The 18,947-nt window shown below is 42.9% G+C and overlaps 1 protein-coding gene across 3 annotated transcripts in view; it reads left to right on the top strand.

Annotated features, from left to right (window-relative positions):
• The first annotated feature begins 5,486 nt into the window (after positions 1-5,486).
• Positions 5,487-18,947, top strand: part of LOC146557276 (neuropilin-2-like) — a 96,128-nt gene continuing 82,667 nt past the window's right edge. For all 3 annotated transcript variants that reach the window (XM_085248440.1, XM_085248441.1, XM_085248439.1), the window contains exon 1: positions 5,487-6,293. In XM_085248440.1, the coding sequence (XP_085104566.1) occupies positions 6,218-6,293 (76 nt within the window). In that variant the 5' untranslated portion in view covers positions 5,487-6,217. The remainder of the gene's footprint in view (positions 6,294-18,947) is intronic.

Here is an 18,947-nt window from a genome sequence, read left to right as displayed (position 1 = left end):
ATTCAGTTTTTCTGGCTTTGTGCTTGGACCATATTTATGACTGTTGATTTTAGGAGAGAAAATAAAAGAAGAGATGAGAGGTAACCTGATTCACGATGTGGGAGAGATCTTAGACAGGAAATTTCATTTTGGACTGCGGTGAAAACCTGGACGAAGTGCAGCCCTGCAGAGTCCCCGGAGCCTTCAGACGTCAACAGGTTGACACTACACACACTTACTCAGAGATAAAAAATATCTAGCACTCTGACAGCTTCCAAATATGCACTCAGAAATCTTTAAAGTCGTTGACATACAGACACTTGCCCAAACATTTACTCCCTGGCACGCTCACAGGCACAAATGAGGAGAGGTTGATGGACACAGTGCTGCTGATCCCTCTTTGGTGGCTTTTAGAAAAGCAGTTTCAGAGCGTTAATCAGAGGGGATCAAAAAATCTGGGGAGAGCGCTGCCCTGGGCCCTTGCAGGCAGGACTAGCTGAGTGTGTGAACAGTTTGTGTGATTTTCATTTGTTCCCAGCAGACCTGGCAGAGCTGAACTTGATTCCTGGGATCTAATTTCTTTGGAGGAGGGCTTTGAAAAAACATGGATATTGCTGATATTAGAAAGAGGAAAAAGCCAAGGAGCTGATCTACATCATTCACCTCCCAGGAAAATATGCCTTCCACTCCAGGTCCTGGGAAAACAGATTGGGGAGATGTGCTGTTTTGATGAAAAACCAGGAGTGAAAATTAGAAATAAATATTGAAAGAATAATATTTATAAAGTACAACGAACAAGAAAGAGAAGGACACGATTAATGTGCGAAAGGAAAAAAGTACAGAGCAGACGGGAATGGAAAAGAAAAGCCTAAAAATAAAGAGGTGGCAAAATAAGAGACGTGACGCTGCAGAGCGATGGTGCTGACGAAAACACAAATTGAGAAAGCAATGGAGTGAAAGACATGAATTCATGAAATCATTCGTCAGAATAAGTGAACTAGAAAGAGAGAATAGCAGAGGTGCAGCGTGTTGGCGAGGTGTGGACATTGCTTGTCGACAAGACCGCCGACAAGTTCTTCCCTCGACGCAGAGCAGGGATCGCCTTACCCTCGGCTGGCTTCACAGCTCTGCAGAAACACTGTTTATAAGGATGCGGTGATGTTTTACCCAGCAGGTCGGGTAAAAAGATCAGGACTGTGGAACGTGTAACAGTTACTAAAGAGCAGTAAATGATTCATCATGGCCACACTGTTGAAATGTAGCATCAGTGACTTCTTATACTTAAGACATCTGTGTTGTTACCTGCAGGACTAACTGACTCAGGAAACGTAGAGAGAGAAATGCAAACATGCTAACGTCATAGCTCAGTGTTGCGTTACAGTGTTTCCTCTGTTGTGATAAAAGTTACACAATTTATTTATTATAAATCAGAAGGAGGGAAACGTGTGCTCACTGTTCTGCTGCACTTTAATCATTTCATGTCTTTAAAAGATGTTTTCAAAGACAAACTTTCAGTCCACGCGATCTCTTTGCTGAACACACTGAGCACACACTTGGTTTCTTTCCCCACATTTACAATCAAACGCTGAAATCCTGTAAAGACACAGACTGTCTGTCACACTGATTTTCCGTCTCCATGAAGGATCAGGCTGAACAGTAAACTTCAGGTCTGGAAATCAAAGCCGATGTGGGGAAAACTGTGAGCTGGTGAAAATGTGTTAACTTTCAGTGCTGCTCTCTTCAAGGCGCAGGCCTTTGTTGTGGCTTTACACACTGAAGTAAACTTCTCATCTGCGTTTGAGGTGTTGGTGGCGTTTGGAGCTGCTGTAATATTTGCAGTTTACTGACAAATATTATGTCTTGCTGCGTTATTTGTAACAGCACACGATCAAAGAATCTGGACTATATTTTTCTGATGACATTTCTAGTTTACCGATCACTCAAACAATGTTCTGAACATGATTGCTATTCCCTCCAAAAATCCAAGATATCCGATCCAAGATGATATTTCTTTCCATCGAGTCTTTGGTGCAAACGGTCTGACCTATTCTAGCATCTTTGAACTTTTTCTTATTTCATTTTTATCTTAATTTATTTAACTGTTTTAAAGTTAAATAAGTTAAGATAAAACATTTTTAAAATCTTTTCTTCAAAACATTTTACAGTCTATTTAATTCATTCATTAAACACACAAACTAATGGCTGAACATCTGGATTTAGGAGCTCAGGAGTTCATACAGTCCAGACACTTTAACACCTGCTCCACAGCTGGCAGCTGTAAGGAAACAAATATTTATGGCAAATGCATCAATGAGAGAAATGCCAAAGCATCAGTGCATGGTAATGACTCTTTGTAAACTAAATAATAAACAATGGTCTTAGATATATTTGTACCCCCCAAATGTCACTTTATCGTGACTCCAAGTTGTGTTGTGCAATCAAATGTACCTTCATCACAGGCAGGTGGTTCTCTGAGGTGGAAACACTGGCACGGTTGGTGCTGTGAACAAACCAGCAACAAGTCTGTCAGTTTCCCCAAAACTGAGTCTCGATGATGTCATTGGTAACTTCTTGGAAACCCAGTCGACTGTTTGGCAGGCGGCAAAGGTGTCATGGATCAGCAGAGCCTAGTTTCACAACACTGTGTCAGTCATAAAGAAGAACGAGCGGAGGGGAAGTCCAGAAGGTTTGAGCTCGTGTGGCGCGGTGCTGTGGATAAGCTGAAGTTATTTTTCCCGCCAACTGAAGGATTCTCAGACTTCCAAAGATTTTCCTTTAGCATCCTCTGCTCCCGTCCTTTAAAAAAGAACTAAACTAAAATCCACTAAAAAAAAGACATTTTTCAGTCATATGCAAAAGCTGAAAAATGTTTAGGAATCAAGACTTAGAGTTAAAAACTGCTGCTGAACATCTTAGCTGCTGCCTGACTGCTCAGAGTAAATCATGTTTGCAAACCGTGACTCTGAGCGCTGGGACAGACGATACAGCGACATTACCACGTGACTGCAGTGCGCTTTCATCACCTGACAGATTCCAGGGGACCGGACCGGTTTCGGTTTCAGTGGAAAGACACAGCACGAAAAAGGCAAGACGGGTGAGAGTGGCAGGTTACAGAGGTCGTACACTAGAGGGACCCGAGCAATGAGAAGGGTGACAGTTACTCACTCTTTCCCTCACCCTCTCTCACACACACACTGAAATCTGTCATGGAAAAAGAACTCAATACCTTTAGGCCTCCGGAGATGTTAGAAAACATCTGAGTGACTGTATGCGTGTGGTGTGTCGCTGCTCTGAGCTGAGATCACTGATTTACCTTTATTTTGCTGATTGGAGGACAGGAAACATAAATATAGACTGAACATTTACCTGCTTCCCTACGCGACTTTGATTTGGGAAAACAAAATCCCCACATCCCCCTTTCAGGCTGCTTGTTCTCAGAAACTCTTGTGTCAGAAGAAATATAAATATTTGGCACATGATGTAAAACGCATCGGCAGCCGTGTGATTATCGTCTCTGTAATAAAGGAGTTTTGATGGGGTTTACTTCCCACATGAGTTTTTTCACTGAGTGGTCAGTGGTGAGCTCAGCTGCGTGGATCCGTGTGCGAATTTGTGTAGGGTGTGTCCTGGGAAGGCAATGCAAAGAGCTAAGATTGGATTGGTTTTTTAGACCACAGGCTTTGGTGTTGCTAAAACCAACACCTCCCACTGACATCTATTATACTGCAGGGAGTGAGCAAATGAGCGAGGGAGGGAGAGAGAGCGTGCACGTGGAAAGAGAGTGAAGTGGTTTTAAGTCTTAGTGCGTGTTCAGTAAGTAGACAGAAATCCAGTCACCTTTCCATTCAACTTCATTACCACTGCAAGTGTGTGTCAGCACATGTCCATGCTTGTGTGGTGAAAGCGTTTGTTTGCATGCGTCTGTATAGCTTTCCTGTCTGTCCTCCGCCCCTCGTTTAGATTCTGTTCAGCACTGACCCATGTGCCCTTGGTAAACAGCTTTTTGCCCTGGCTTGTAGACAAGGGCTTATGTGTTTGCATAAAGGTGTGTATGAATTTTTGCATCCCGGAATTCAGCCTTTAAACCACAACGGCCGCTCTGCATGACAAGTAAACCTCTCTCATAGTAATCCCGAGTCAAAGTTTACCGGAAGATTCCCCTTCGTTCTGATTGGTCTATACATGCAAACCATACATGGATCAATGTTTCCCCTGTAATGCTGTAAACCAGCACCAGGTACCTTAAATCTCCTGGTGCTATACTACAAAGCTCATAAAGCTGTGCTGTGGGCATCTTCTCTCCCAGTTTTCTGCCTCTCTTCTTTCAAACTCGATTCCCTTTAATACCAGGAGGACTGGAGGAAGACATGTGAGCAGAAAGGCGAAAGTATGAAGCCACAGAAAGAGAATGAAGTGGAACATTTTGGGGAGAAGGCAGAAAGAAATGTGGTAAAATGAAAGAAATGGTGAGAGTGGGAAAGATATGTTATCGAGGGCCAGAGCGGGTGTTCCATACCACAGACTTATGTTCGGTGACTTATCAAGTCAATGGGAACAATATAGTTTAAATATTCTCCAAGATAATACGAAAAATATCTATAAAAAAATTAATGAAACCAAAAATGAAGGTGTAATTCAATATAAGTATGCAAATGAAGATGAAAACCTTTCAATAGTTAAAAATATACAAGACAAATTATTATCTGAAAGCATGAGAGACGTGGTATGGCTCATCTCGCTCGGGCGCCTCCCTGTGAGAGCGGTGGTAAAATGGAGTTGTTTTGTTACCACCATGAAATGTCCTATGACAGACTGTGATAAAGATGAGACCCTAGAACATCTCCTATTGGATTGTTATAGGACAACTGAGATCAGGCAGAAAATGACAGAAATTGGCTATGATGTGGATGTTAATATTAAAGCAGTTAAATATGGTTTGTTTAAAGAAAAAATGTGTGACGACAAAAGGAGACTCTTTTGGTTAGTAATGTGTGTAATAAACACACATATTTGGAAAACTCGTGCCAAAGGAGTACTTGAACAAAAGATGATAAGTAGTGATGTGGTGAGTAAACATATCATTACAGACCTGCGGAGAAGACGAACAATGGACCTGAAACTTGGGAAAGTTTTCCCCTGGAACGAATTAAAACTGTAAGTCTTGTGAACGTTGTGTGGACTCAGATGCTAGATTTTCCTCCTTGTTTCTCCCTTTTGTATGTGCTCATGGTTTTGTATATGTAATTGTATGTGTATGTGCATTTTATATGTAAACTTATTTACTTTAAATAAAGTTGGAAAAAAAAGAAAAGAAAGATATGTTGGAGGTAAGAGATGGTCAGAGAGAGAGAGGAGATGAAATTGCTCTTTAATCAGTGAGGGGCTATATGGAGGCGGGCCGAGGTGCCTACTGTAATCCGATACACGCGCACGCGCACTGCGTGCACGCGCACCAAGGCAGGGGACTGAGTGAGCGGTCCTGCTCGCTGCCACAAACCCGGCGGAGAGTGGAGGGAAAGGAGCGCGTGCTACCGGGAGAGAGAGAGAGGGAACAGGGCAGAGCGTCTGAGCGCAGACACGCACAGTTGTGGGAGGACAGCGGAGAGGCACCACGTTTCTTTCTGCCTACCAGCTTTACGCACGCAGATCGAGCTGCTCGGAGATCCTGCGTTGTCTTTTGCGCATGAACGGACCATTACCGGGAAACTAGATCGGAACACATTTAATTTCCTTACCAAGAAAATGCGCCTGAAGATATTTGCATAAAACAATTGGAAATATTTTTAATCCAAGGAGGAAAGACGCGAGTTACTTTTCCCCGTTTCCGTCGCAGTTAGCGCTCTCTGATGATCTTTTTGGTTTCTAGTTAATTTAAAACGCACAATTTTCTTTATTTACTCTGCTGATCTGTTTCCCTGCGCTGCCGACTGTGCGCACAGCAATGGATTGTAAACCGTGTTTAGAGTTCAAATTGCGTTTCTAGACAAGTTGCTCTGGTTGAGGAGAAGTGGCGGCACGCACTCACACTGCATGAACTGTTTATTTTCTCCGGCGTGTTATTCTTAGAGAGTCGGGTGAACGCTGTCCGGCTTTTGGATTTTGGACACAACCGTGTTGCACGTTAGAAAAACAGATAACTGTGGAAACGGTCAGGGAAGTGCGACTTGGAGCCGTGTGTCAGATAAAGCAAATAAAACCACACAGGAGGAGAAGACGTGTTTTATTCTGAGGGAGAAAGATGGATTTATTCGTTTGGCTCTGTGGATGTATTTTGGCTCTTCTGTTACCTTCAGCGGTAAAAGCCGGGGAAGGAGGTAAGTTTGATGCTGTTGCTGTCCGCCTAAATCCAAGCGTCACACAAGGTGTAAAAAGAGAAAATAAGAGCAGTTACACATCACAAAACGAATAAAAGTTGTTTTCTTTCAGTGCAGTGAAAGTAAATTCAGGGAAAGCATCATTGCGCAATTGGTGACTACGGGCTCGAGCCAAATCTCCGCTCCGTTCCAAGTAATGCGCTGAAACGGCGCACTGCTGAGGGACGTTGATTACTTTCATCACATTTAGGAGACAGACCCGCGCTGCTGGACGGCCTGTGAGCCAGCTCTCTCGGTCCGGTGCAGGGACAAACGTTAGGAAGTACGAACGGGCAACAGAAATTATTTTGTCACGATGACTTTACAGATGAAGTACCTTCGTCACCAGCCGTGTTTTTTTTTTTTTTTAAATTTAATCCAGGGCTGATTTCGAAGGGATGCTGGTTTAATCAGCGTTGATTTTATCGTCTTAAAAACATCAGTAACGACGTTCAGTAATAAAAAGATGACAGATCGAAATCTTCTGTAAATTCCTGTCGGGAGTAATTTTGTTGTCAGCAGTTCTTCTTCCAGCACGTTTCCATCTCTTGCGCTCTTCTAAAATTCCTCGAAACTGTTTTTACTAAAAGGAAAAAAGCTGAACGCATTTCTTTACGGTGACTTCCTGTCATTCCGGGAGCGCGGAGAGGTGGCGGCCGGTGTGACGGGACTGCTGCCTCCGTGTACCGGAGGTCAGGTCCGGCCCGGCGCTCCACGGAGGCTCGCGTTCGCTCCCGAGCCCGTGTGAGCGACGGGATTTGCGGCTGTGTAACCCGACCACGAGTTCACCTTCGAGTGCATAAGCGGGAATATGATGTGAGAAGGGAACACGCATTTGCTTTTTACTCTCTGTTAAATGTGGAGAGGCAGAATCTATCGCTGTGTGCGTTTTCGTCTCCAGACAACCTTTACGCACGAGGAGGATAGCTACAAAAATCTTTTTCCATATGTGAACTTGATGCACAGACGACGTTTTAAGTCTCTTTGGTTACAACGAACCTACTTGTCACCACATAAAACACTCGTTACCCAAAGTTTCTGTTACATCGTCACAGGCAGGGGTGTATGGGGAGTTCGACTCAGCTGATGGACACTCAGGACTCCGAGTGGTCTGACTCAGTTTACGTAAATTTAAGAGCTTAGCTACTGCGGCCTTTACCAGGAGACTGATGACTTTTGTTTTCGCTGCACACACTGATTGTTAGCACTGGTTTCTCATTGCTGCCTGTGCAAAGACCTGAATACTTGGAGATATACTTCTAGTCTCTCCTCGAGTTTCACTTTCTGCTTTGTGGTGAATGCATATGTGTAAATCTAGAGAGAGAGAGAGAGAGAGAACCGAAAGGGGGTGGTTGCAGGGAGGTTGGTGGCATTCGAGGTTTTACTGCCTTATTCCGGAGGGCTTTTGCAGATCTCATGACTTGGATTGAGTGGCCCTGATTGCCAAATGTTGTTTTGGAGAACCACAGAAGTACAGAAGGCACAGGGAGGACATTCTTTACATACAATTCACTTCTGATGTGAGAAACTGTACGGTGGAGCATCCTGCTATCTGTGGGCATTTTTACATTAGGTTAAATCTGAACTAGTAATTTAAGGCCTGTGTGAGGTGATGTGAATGTTCAGATTATTAATACTATAAATAATTAAAAACTGCTGACTTTGTGCAAAGCATGCAACGGTTCTGAGGCTTTCCTGTCCAGAAGAAAGAACAGCGGGTCATTTGATCAGCAGTTGTTTGTCTTAAAATTAGTCACATTTATATTCAACACCAAAGCAGGAAGTATGTGCTGCAGTCCAGCACAGGAAACATTCAGATGGAAACTCTGTGGCATTCAAGGAAGATGAATGAGGTGTTTAACTTCAATGCCACTGACTGGAGTTTGTTCTTTTTCCAGCTAAATGACGCTGACAGTGGGGTTAAATATGAGAACATGTTGATATTCTGTTCTTTTTTGACCTCTTACTTTATGTTTGCTGACAGCAGGTGAAGCCTGATTTTCCTGGGGACCCCCTCGAGCTCCCCTCGAGGTTTCCCTGCAGGTACACTGAGCATCTCTGGAACAAACACACACATTTTGAGCAGTAGGATATGCAGAATGGAGCTTTCTCAGCAGTTAACTTTTATAGATGCCTCTACTTTGTTCTCTCTGGAGAGATGAGCAAGGAAAGCATAGTGAGACTAAGAAGTGTATATATAGAGAGACGCGGGAGGGATGGAAGTACAGAGGGAGGAAGTAACAGAGACAGCAGAGACAGAAACAGGCAGAGGGAAGCAGCAAAAAGCAGTGAACGAAACGGAAGAATGATTTTTAGCCTCGCTGTTTGATCCTGTTTCTTCATTCCGTTTGATCACAGCTGTGCCTGGAAGGGAGATAAACGGACATAATTGGCCACTCAAGACCAGCTGTCTGCCTCCATAGTGTCTCTGCTGAAATATGGTGGATGATGAAACAGGATCACCATGATACTAAGTGTAAGAAGTGTGCTAGCGGTGGTGGTGAATTGCCCACAGGTACGCATTAAGGTTTGGTTTATGTGATTGTTTTTGATGGCTCCAACCGGCCTGGTGTGATTTTAAAAGTCTGAGCAGTGGGAAGAATTTCCGGAGGTGAAGTTAACAGCTCCATTTACATGCAGGGGGATAAATAAGAACGTCTGGCAGACTTAAAGGCTTACCGTCTAGCAGGTGCTTCACCATCCACGTGAAGATGTTTTAGTTTGGTCGCTGAACATGAAACAGCTTCTCCTGTACGTGCACCGTGTGCTGTGAGTGTGAGTGGGTCTGTGTTTCCCGGTGGGGTCAGCTCGTAGTAATTAAATGTTACATCAATTTGGGTCATAATGCTTTGTAAGCGTCAGTTGGCCACCAATAAAACAAGTCATCCATGTCATTCACATAATGGGGTTATAGCTCAGAACCTAATGAACTGACTCGCTGCCACAAACAGTCATTCCACGTAATTACAAATCCAGGTTTTAACCTGAAACACTGCAGATATTAGCAGAGGTGGGACCAAGTCATTGTTTTGCAAGTCTCAAGTAAGTCTCAAGTCTTTATCCTCAAGTCTCAAGTCAAGTCTCAAGTAATGTCAGGCAAGTCAGAGTCGAGTCTCAAGTCACTGGTGTAAAAGTCCGAGTCAAGTCACAAGTCTGAAACTTTGAATTTCAAGTCCTTTCGAGTCTTTAAAAAAAAAAAACGAAAAAATAATGTTGCAGTTATGCTAAATGTAAATATTAGACCATGTAATTTTTTAATCTGTGTTTTTCTCAACACATGACAAAATAGTGAACTTAGAAAATATACACAAATTGTGAAATTGCACCTCTTTAAAATGCAGCTCAATTAAACTTAGCTCCAAGAATAATTTTCACCGACAGTTCTGAGATAAGCTGCATGTTATTCTTGGATGCGGTTGTAGGACCGGCTTTAAAATCGCATGACAAAAATATCATACATATTAAAAAAAAACTGAATCACCAACGTAGCCTGGAAAACATTTGCTAGTTAGATGAAGTCAGCTATCTCATCTTAGCATATTTATATGCATATTTATAATCATACGGTTCTTGGAGTGAGTGCACACACTCATGAAGTTTAGTAACTTCCGGTCACTGCAACAAGTCCAGGTACAGTTTACCGACGGATGGGTGCAGGACCTTGAAATGCACCATGTAGAACGAAAGACCATCATACGTATCATAAGTTTACCAGTCTCACAAATCGTCTTCATAAATACACATTCGTTAACCGTTTATTAATAGGACCTTTGAGCTCAAGGGTAATTAATTAGTAGTGGAAATAATTTCTGGTACCCATCACAGAAATGTAGCAGTGACAATAATACTGTATGCTGTAATCGTACTGGACAATTAGTGATACAAAAAACCTGTTTTATCCTGTGAATAAAAGTATATGTTTTTGTCAATGTACCATAATAACAGAAGCGAAACGCAATATTGTGTCAGGTCAATTCACTATTTATGCACAATAAATAAAGGAGCATAGCGCGACAATTTCTGTTCAGCGCCAGACTTGCTTGTAACCTATATCACTAATTATGTTATGAAAATGACGCATTAACTACTAAAAAACACTGACCTTTGTGTAAATGCTTGGAGCAGACTAACATGTGAGCTGGAGGGTTCTGGGACGTTATATTTGGTCTTTGAATGGCTGCAATCCAGGCCACCCGTCGCGTCTTTGTTACTTCGGAAACATGGCTCGAACAATTTCTCTTCAACGACGTAATCCGATAACAACCGATCTCTTTACCCGTCGGCTTCCCGTGGCTGTCATGCGACCGGCTATTGCAGTTAATAATACAACAGCTTCTTGACATTTTTGTGTTTCTTTTTATCGCTGTATAACTGATTTTAATTGAAAGCCTGCGTGCGCTAGTACCGCTTGCCACGAGTTCCCAGAATCCTTTGCGGTTCTACCCGTGAATGACGTCACATTTTCAATCTCTATATAATATGCATGTTAAATTTTATATTTGGGGTAAAATATCAAGTCTTTTCAAGTAAACCGGTTCAAGTCCAATTCAAGTCCCAAGTCATTGGTGTAAAAGTCCAAGTCAAGTCACAAGTCTTAGAACATTTTTTCAAGTCAAGTCTAAAGTCATAAAATTAATGACTCGAGTCTGACTCGAGTCCAAGTCATGTGACTCGAGTCCACACCTCTGGATATTAGAGTACGCAAATATGAATTCAACAGTATTTTCTATAATTGCACAGGCCTTTATAGAGCTGTGTAAAAACTCAAACAGCCTGCTTATCATTAAGAGCAATTAACGATCCTTAAATCAGCTTCCTGGTGAATTTGTGTGCATTCTCCATAATCTGTTTGTTTTGAGTTATTCTTTTCTGTCATATTTGTCGACTGATCCACTGATTCTGAGGGAAGGAAAACAGAAGATTATGTGTAACGTGCGAGCTTTCCCCAACATGAATTGGAAACTTTTCTCCCCATAAAGTACACGCAAAAAATGGAGCAATAAAAAAAATGAAAGAGATGCATTGAGCAAGAAATCAGGAGAGTTTGGAGGTGTGCAAGAGAGAAAATGAAAGGGAGAAAGTATTACGGGGCATTAGTGAAATAAGAGGAAGGCAGCAGAGTGTGAAGCAGTAGTTGAGTGGAGCCACCTGCAGTAAACTAACCCAGATTTATTCTTCTCTGAAACGCACAAGAGAGTTTCTGGGCAACGTACTGCACATTTTATTAATAAATATGTACTCCTATTATGATACACTGAAGGTGAAGGATTTAATTTTCTTCATGTGATCTTGATAAGTATAAAATGACATTATAATAAAGGGATGTTTGACACTGAATATGAAATGTTGCTTTACAGATGTCAGGGAACAGATCGGACTTAGCGTTGCGTTGGCCTGTGATGGTCAGGTTTATTAAAACATTTTATCAGATAGCTGAGTTTGCCGAGCTGGTGCAGGTGACACCTTAGAGCTGATTTCATTTTAATCATCTTGCAGGCAGCAGGTGTTTTCCACCAGGCCTCAGGATTAAGCGTTACACGTATTCATCAGGGACTCAGATCACCACGGCGGCTTTTTTTCCAGTTTTTTAAAAGAAACAAACAAACAAAAACAAATGCATTACATGCCACTGAGCCGTGCAGCTAGAAGAGAAACAAAAATCACATGCATCAAGCACGATGACATTAGTCTCTCAGTCATTAGAATAATGATAGCCTAAAAACAGAGTGGTTTTTCCATCGACATCAACAACCTAGCTGCAATGAGCGAATAAACATTAACCCAATTAACCTTTGGCACAGTCGCCCCTTCTCTTTCTCTCCTCTCATCTGTAAAAGGGAAAGGACAATTAGTGGGTCCAGCAGGATGTTCTAATTACAGTTATCATGCCATTAGTAAACTGTTAGTATTCTAGTGTCTTCATTGGCCACTGGTAATGACTGGAGTAATTAGAGAGGATGCTGGGAGCGAGTGGGTGTTCTTGTGTTTGCAGCCTTGTGAAGAACATTTGTCCTCAGAGGGAAAGGGAGATCATGGAAATCTTTCAAATGAGGATATTTGCCTGTTCCCACTTCTTTTAAAATCCTCGCACACAAAGAAAAACCTGTGTGTGTGTGTTTGTGAGAGAGTAAGCCAGGCCTTCTGTGTCTGCAGCAGTCCCTCCGGAGCGCTGTGGAACGAAGCCACAGGTTGTTTTCCTTTTTCTCTCCTCGTCACACCGAATCATCCTGTTGTTTTCTACTTTTCATGGCACTCCAGCTCTTCTTTAATAGTGCGCTCTGTGTCTTTCTCCACACCTCCCTCTGTCAGTGTTTTCCCTCACCCCGATTAAGAGACCTCCCTCACCTTCTTTTAGCCCCACTTTGCCACGGTGGAAAATCTCTTTACTGTTTCAGCCGCTCACTTTCTGTCTGGTCCCTGGAACTCTGTCAGTCTGTGTTTTCTCGTACTTTGGAGATCCATTCACACGACTCGCTAGAGACGCTCATTCATACGCTGCTTAAAAGGAGCTCTTTTCAGTGACTTAAAGGAATACGTCACATTTACGGCCCACCGATCAGCAAAAACATTCCTTACATAATCAATTTTTTTATATACAAGATACAGGATGATTGATAGCAGCCTTCACTACAATCATAATATCAAAGTTAGCAATTTTATTCAGCCACACAGCAGGGCTTAGATGTAGCTAAAGAGATTAAAGAAGATATTGACTAAAAATGTCTAAATATATGAAAAGTCTGTGTTAAATGTGCAATACGTCAGATCACTGGCTTGGAAACACTAAATTTCTGATAAAAATGTAAAGAATGACCAGTTATGTGACGTGCATGCGATGTAATGCAGCGACAGCTCAAATCATTGCAGACTTCAGTCCAGCACACAAAAATGAAATGTGGTGCAGGCCAAAGACCAGTTTTGTATTTTCTAATCAGTCTTTAGTTTGACCTTTTGTTTTTTAATTCAGTGTAGTTTTTATTAATGCCGTCAGCGTTACTCTCGTTAACGCCAAATCTCCGTTAGCGAGTTAACGCGGATCCCCCCGTACGTGGGGCTGCACGGCGCTAACGCGTTGATGAGCTAACCACGCTAACGTGTTGATGCCGTGCAGCCCCACGCGTGGGGCGATCCGTGTTAACTCGCTAACGGAGATTTGGCGTGTTAATGTGGTTATGGCATTTTAAGGAGATTAACGCTGACAGCACTCGTTTTTATTGCTTTCAGTGTTAGTTTTGGTCTTTTTTAGTTGTTATTGTATTAAAAGTATATGTCAGAGGTGAGATTTAGGGAAACGAGTGCACGTATTACAATAAAAACACAACTTTTTGAAAGCAGTGACTCCAGAGTCTCACTAATCACAGCCATCATCACCTCATCAGGCAAACGAATTATATTTTCTCCACATTTGAGTTTAATTCTTGTTCATTATTTTGTTTTAGTTACTAACAACAACCATTTTTCTTTTTGCACAGTCATCGTCAGGTCGGTAAACACATGGATGGATTTGCATTTGCAGCCATTAGAGAGCCAGGGTTTATTTTTCACCTTGTACCGCCTCACCTGCACTTAGAACGTCTCCCACAGCCATCCATCAGCATCAGCTGACACTCCCAGCTCCAAACTCAGATCTTTAGCTTCTTCAGTGATAGCTGGCACGCTCACACTGATGTTTGTTTGCTTAGAGAACTTAAGGACAGTCGGGTCAGACCAAAGCAGCACCAATAAAAACAACGACTCGAGGAATTCTACTGACTGCACCTTTAACGGTCTCCTTCCCTCACGCTGCTCTGCCTCTGAGAGTTTTTCCAATTAGCCGCTGCTGCTCTGGTATTGATCTGAAGTCTTTCTCTGTGTCTTATTTTGTCTATTGTTAGATTCTGTGTCTACTGTCTAAAGCCCCGTAGATCAGGGTGTGCCTTTGCTCCTGAGCAGAGAAACTTGATCTGATGTCGGTGCTTTTTCTGTATCACACGCTCAGCTTTTTTTATGAGTCACTTTCTCCCTTCTCCTCATTCTCCGATCGCGCTTTCCTTTCTTTCAGATCCTTTGTAGTCTTCCACTCATCCCTCCCTCTGCTTTACACAGATATAAACACACGCTCACTCTGTGGTTTTCCACTGAGTCTTAATGCAGGGCACCTGGAGAAAACAGCCCCACCTGTTTGTGTGTCTGTGTGAGTACAGTATGTGTGTGTAGGTTATAATTTTTTTGGTCCGGTGAGCTTTTTCTGAGCTGCTGACTTTCTCCTTTCAGCTGATGAGAGACAGATGTTCTTGCATTACTCTCCCTTTCTCACTTTCATCCAGCTCTGGCTTTTTCTCCTTTGTTCTCTTTTCTCTTTCTCCGTCCATTCCTGAGGTTTCCCAGGTTTGGGGGACTAAAAGCACCTGGGTATGATCCAAACAACACATTTCACTTTGTTATTTTCAGTGTCTGTCATATTCCCAGAGTCACACCAAAGGTTTTTAATTGTGTTTGTATCTCTAACGTTTAAGGATTCAGTGTCTGCAGCTTTTGTAGGCGTTTCACAATGTTTGTAAATAGTGAATGAAATGCAGAGAAAGATTGGAAAACTGCAGATGCAGATGGCCAGAACATACTGATAAATTTAAGGACCCGACTCTTTAAAGGTCACCGTAACGAGGTCGCAAGTCTCACGCTGCTGTTGGTGGATAACAGGTTGATAGTTTCTGAACAAGCTTTCTGGTTAGCTGACACATTTTCTTGCTTTCATAACAAACACTCACTAAACCACTAATGCTTTCATGACGGGGTCGGACCGGCATGAAGAAATGTGGACTCTGACAGATTGGCAAAGTTCTCGCAGACAAGCAAATCGATTGCTGCGAGCTGAAAAGTGTCTGTTTAGAGTCAAATCAGACTCCCTCAGAGGGAAAACGAATCAGTAAGAGCTTAAAAACAAGGTCAGAAAATTTGCATTTGGGGCCAACAAACAAGGATCTGGTTCAACTGTGCGAACCAGCTTCATGGAGAAGAGTGTGCACGAGTTTGGGTCTGTGGGAACTGTCATAGATTCCTCTGTGGGTACATCTGAGTGTATGTGTGTGCTGAGGTGGGAATGTGGGGAAAAGTTGCTGAATAGGTGTTATCAAGGATGCAATACTAAACGGCAGAGAGCCATAAATAATGCAATGACCTGTCTTATATCTGTGCTCGACTGCTTAGCACCATTTACTGCTACTTATCGTGTGTGTGTGTGTGTGTGTGTGTGTGGTCTGTATTCAGAATGGGGATGTTCAGTGGTTGCATTTGTTGTGAATGTGTGGTGCAAATACAGCCTCTCCCTGAAGATCACACATGCTGATGCGGTTGAGAGAAAAGCTTTACTGTGTGAAAACGAGGGTCAAGAGGAGGAAAGTGTTTGGATAAGGCAAGGACACACTGCGCCAAAGAATACGCCGATGTTTTGATATGGCGCCTTGTGAAAGTACCCGCTCGGCGCTGTAGTATCGGCCAGAGCCTAGTTTGATGCTACGCTGTAGGATTAGACCAAATGATAAAAAACCAAGTCAGACAGGACTTAACGCTGATTCAGGTTTCCACGGTACTACAGTCACTGTAGCCTCTTTTCCACTAGCTAGCTTTTCCCTAGTTTTCCATTAGGTGGTAGCACTCCTTCACAGGAATCAAACGGCAACGACGCACATGGCCACACCCAAACCTGGAGTCCGACAGAAAGCTGCAGGCCGAGCAGCAGGCGCACCATCGCCTCGATGTCCTCCAATCTTGTGTTGTGTCGCATAGAAATGACATCACTGGACTTTCAATAAGTGCCCCTCAACTGTAATGGAAACCAACCATTACAGTTGAATCAAATCTAGTGGAAAATAAGCTTAAACCTATGAAGAGAACCTCTGCTGTTATAAACTCTACTCTCTGTGTTAGTGTAATAAAAGAAAAACGAGTAAAGCAAGCATTGCTGTCTCCCGTCTCCTGTCGCCGGCAGCTGCTGCACTCATCCTGTTTGCCCAGCCCCACTTCACCAGGATGGACCGTCACCTTTGCAGCTGCTCACAGCAGGCTGCTCTGTGACGATTAAAGGATGATTCTGTCTTTAACCTATTTGGTAATTCTTGACGTGAAGTCAGGCATTTCCCCCACTCAGCATCTTCTCTGTTCTGACACACATTGCACTTTTTTCACAGCGTGCACGTCTGGGTGGGGAATACAAATTAGGATTATAGCAGGTTTGCTTTTGGAAGCTGTATTTATGCACCTCCCTGTTTTACAGACATAAACCCGGAGCCGTGTCCCTCCCTTTGCACGCTGGCCTGTCGCTGCAGGGGCCTGACGTTTCACCGGCTGTATATTTACATGTTTCGTGTGCAATATGAAATTCATCATGAATGGCACTTCATTCTAAAGGATCTGATGTCATCCGTGCCCTCATCGCCTCAATTTGTGTCACTCTCTGCTCTGTTTGGATGCAGTGTTTGTTGAACGACTTTGTGTATGTGTGCACGTCCGGAGATTAATAGACCCTTAAAGTAAAGCAGACACTATACTTCATGCACACACGGCACCTGCCTAAATATCACACCGGCCTTATTCATCAGACACTTGGAGGTGCTGTCTTTATCGGCCGTATGCCAGAGGTGAAACAGGGAGAGGAGAGGTAGCGAGACTCAGCCAGAATATATATATATGTATATTTAGCATTTAGCTTTAGCGGCTAACACCTGATACCAGAGCTAGCCTGTATCAGCTGACAGCTCAAAATCAGCTGATACCTTTATGCACATCCTATTGGAAAACCTCATATAGAGAATGTTATGCTACAACTGCTGCTACCTCTGCAAGCCACTTTGCAACCCACCTCTACTCCAGTTTCTCCTTTTCATGCCATTTTTGTCAGTGTCTTATGTCTTTTAGATGCCTGCTCTGTACCAAGAGTTTAGCCCCCCCGCCCACCTTAAGATCCCACATGTGGAAAACAGAAAACTATGGATTTCAAATAGGAATAACCTTATTTTAATCAAAGTGGTCCTAAAGGATACTATTACAATGACGGAGCGCAGCTCCTGAGGTAAATGCTGAAGTGTATAGTTGCACAGGTATTTGTTTAAAGCATCCAGCCAACTTTAACCACAAATGATTCATGTGTAGCTGAGTCAACGTCTGTGGAAAGAACAATTTGGTCAGCTATTAAAAACGAAAATTTAAAAAAACAACCTCTGGATGTGCCAGAGTCGATTTCCTTATCCTTCAGATAACATCCAAGCAGGAGTTCATTTATCAGTCAGATTTGAATCCGCAGTCATTGATTTTACACCCCTTGCATCACCTCTCCAAGAGTTTTCATTAGCTACGTTTAGCAAAGCAGCGTGTGCTAAAAGTGGTGTTTGGCTGATGTCGTTGTGAGATTCCAGAGTGGTTAAACACTAATCCAGGTGGTGCTGAGATGAAATCCATCTGGCTGGGTTACATCGCCCACGTAACCCTACTCCTGTACCACTGTATGTCAGGAGGACATAAACAGGACTCGTTGGTTCTCAGCGCCAGAGACCAAAGAGAGGCAGGCAGAAATGTTGAGATACGGAGCGGTTATCACTAATTGTTTGCAGACAGAGTGAGGTAGACACCAGATACAGATGCCAAAGTGTCACTCACGGTGTGCGCTGAGCGCTGAAGTCTTACCGGCTCTTTAATCCTCTCTTACTGACTGTCTGATACGCAGTCAGCCATGTGAGCGTGGCAACAAAGTGATATTTTCGACGTGCGTTTTTGTTTGACCTTTTCTTTTAATTAGTTTCGAAGATGGTGCCCGATAAAGTGTTTATGCGTGCGTGTATTAATGTTTGCATATGTTGACTCCACTCAGAGTAAGTTTACAGTAGCCACACTATTAATAGCTATGGCTTTAAAACATGCTGCATTCTGCCGAGCAGTTTGACTTGGCTATGTCATCCCTCTCAGCACAGTGGCGATAAATAAAACGTCACGGCCCAGCGGGTGAGATCGTAGCAAAGACAGCTCACCTAACCTCCTCCTGCTGCTCTTCCTCTGCTTTTTTTTCTTTTGAGGCGAGTTTCTTGATTTAGTCACGGCTGAGAGAGCAATAAGCTGCTGACTATCAAGAGCTTGATTGTGAGTTTGTTTTTCCTTCTTTTGAAAACAGGAAATTATTTTTAGGGGCTGCTCACCGGCCAAATATTTCCCATCAAGCAGCCGGCGCTCACAGATGCTGTTTTCACTAGAATAACCTGGCCTATTGTAGCCATCTTTTTTTCCTAAAAATATTTGCAGAAAATCCATCTGCTTTGTTGGAGATGCTCTGATTGATCACATTTTTGGTTGCTGAAATTCTTCCCTGGATATTTGAAATAATAGTCTCTTTTTTTTAAACAAAAAGCACTTACTATTAATTTTCTGCCAGTGCAGAAGAACAAGTTACTCGTGTTATATACTTTAACCCTAACCTGGATCACTTGGGTGGATGTTATTTTGGAGCAGACTAAAAAACGTGGCGGTTGACTGTTCTCTGTCTGTCGCTGGCTCAGACTGCGCCATTATATCGGACTCAACAAAGCTCGCATTCAGCACATACTCGCCACGATGGTTTAACTTGTGTTTTGCAGATCTTAAACAATGAAG

This window comes from Mchenga conophoros, linkage group LG16, assembly GCF_057382185.1.
Source record: "Mchenga conophoros isolate Kocher_MC1m ecotype Shallow Benthic linkage group LG16, M_conophoros_male_GT1.1, whole genome shotgun sequence".
NCBI classification, from domain to species: Eukaryota; Metazoa; Chordata; class Actinopteri; order Cichliformes; family Cichlidae; genus Mchenga; species Mchenga conophoros.
This window is presented reverse-complemented; position numbering and strand designations above follow the sequence as displayed.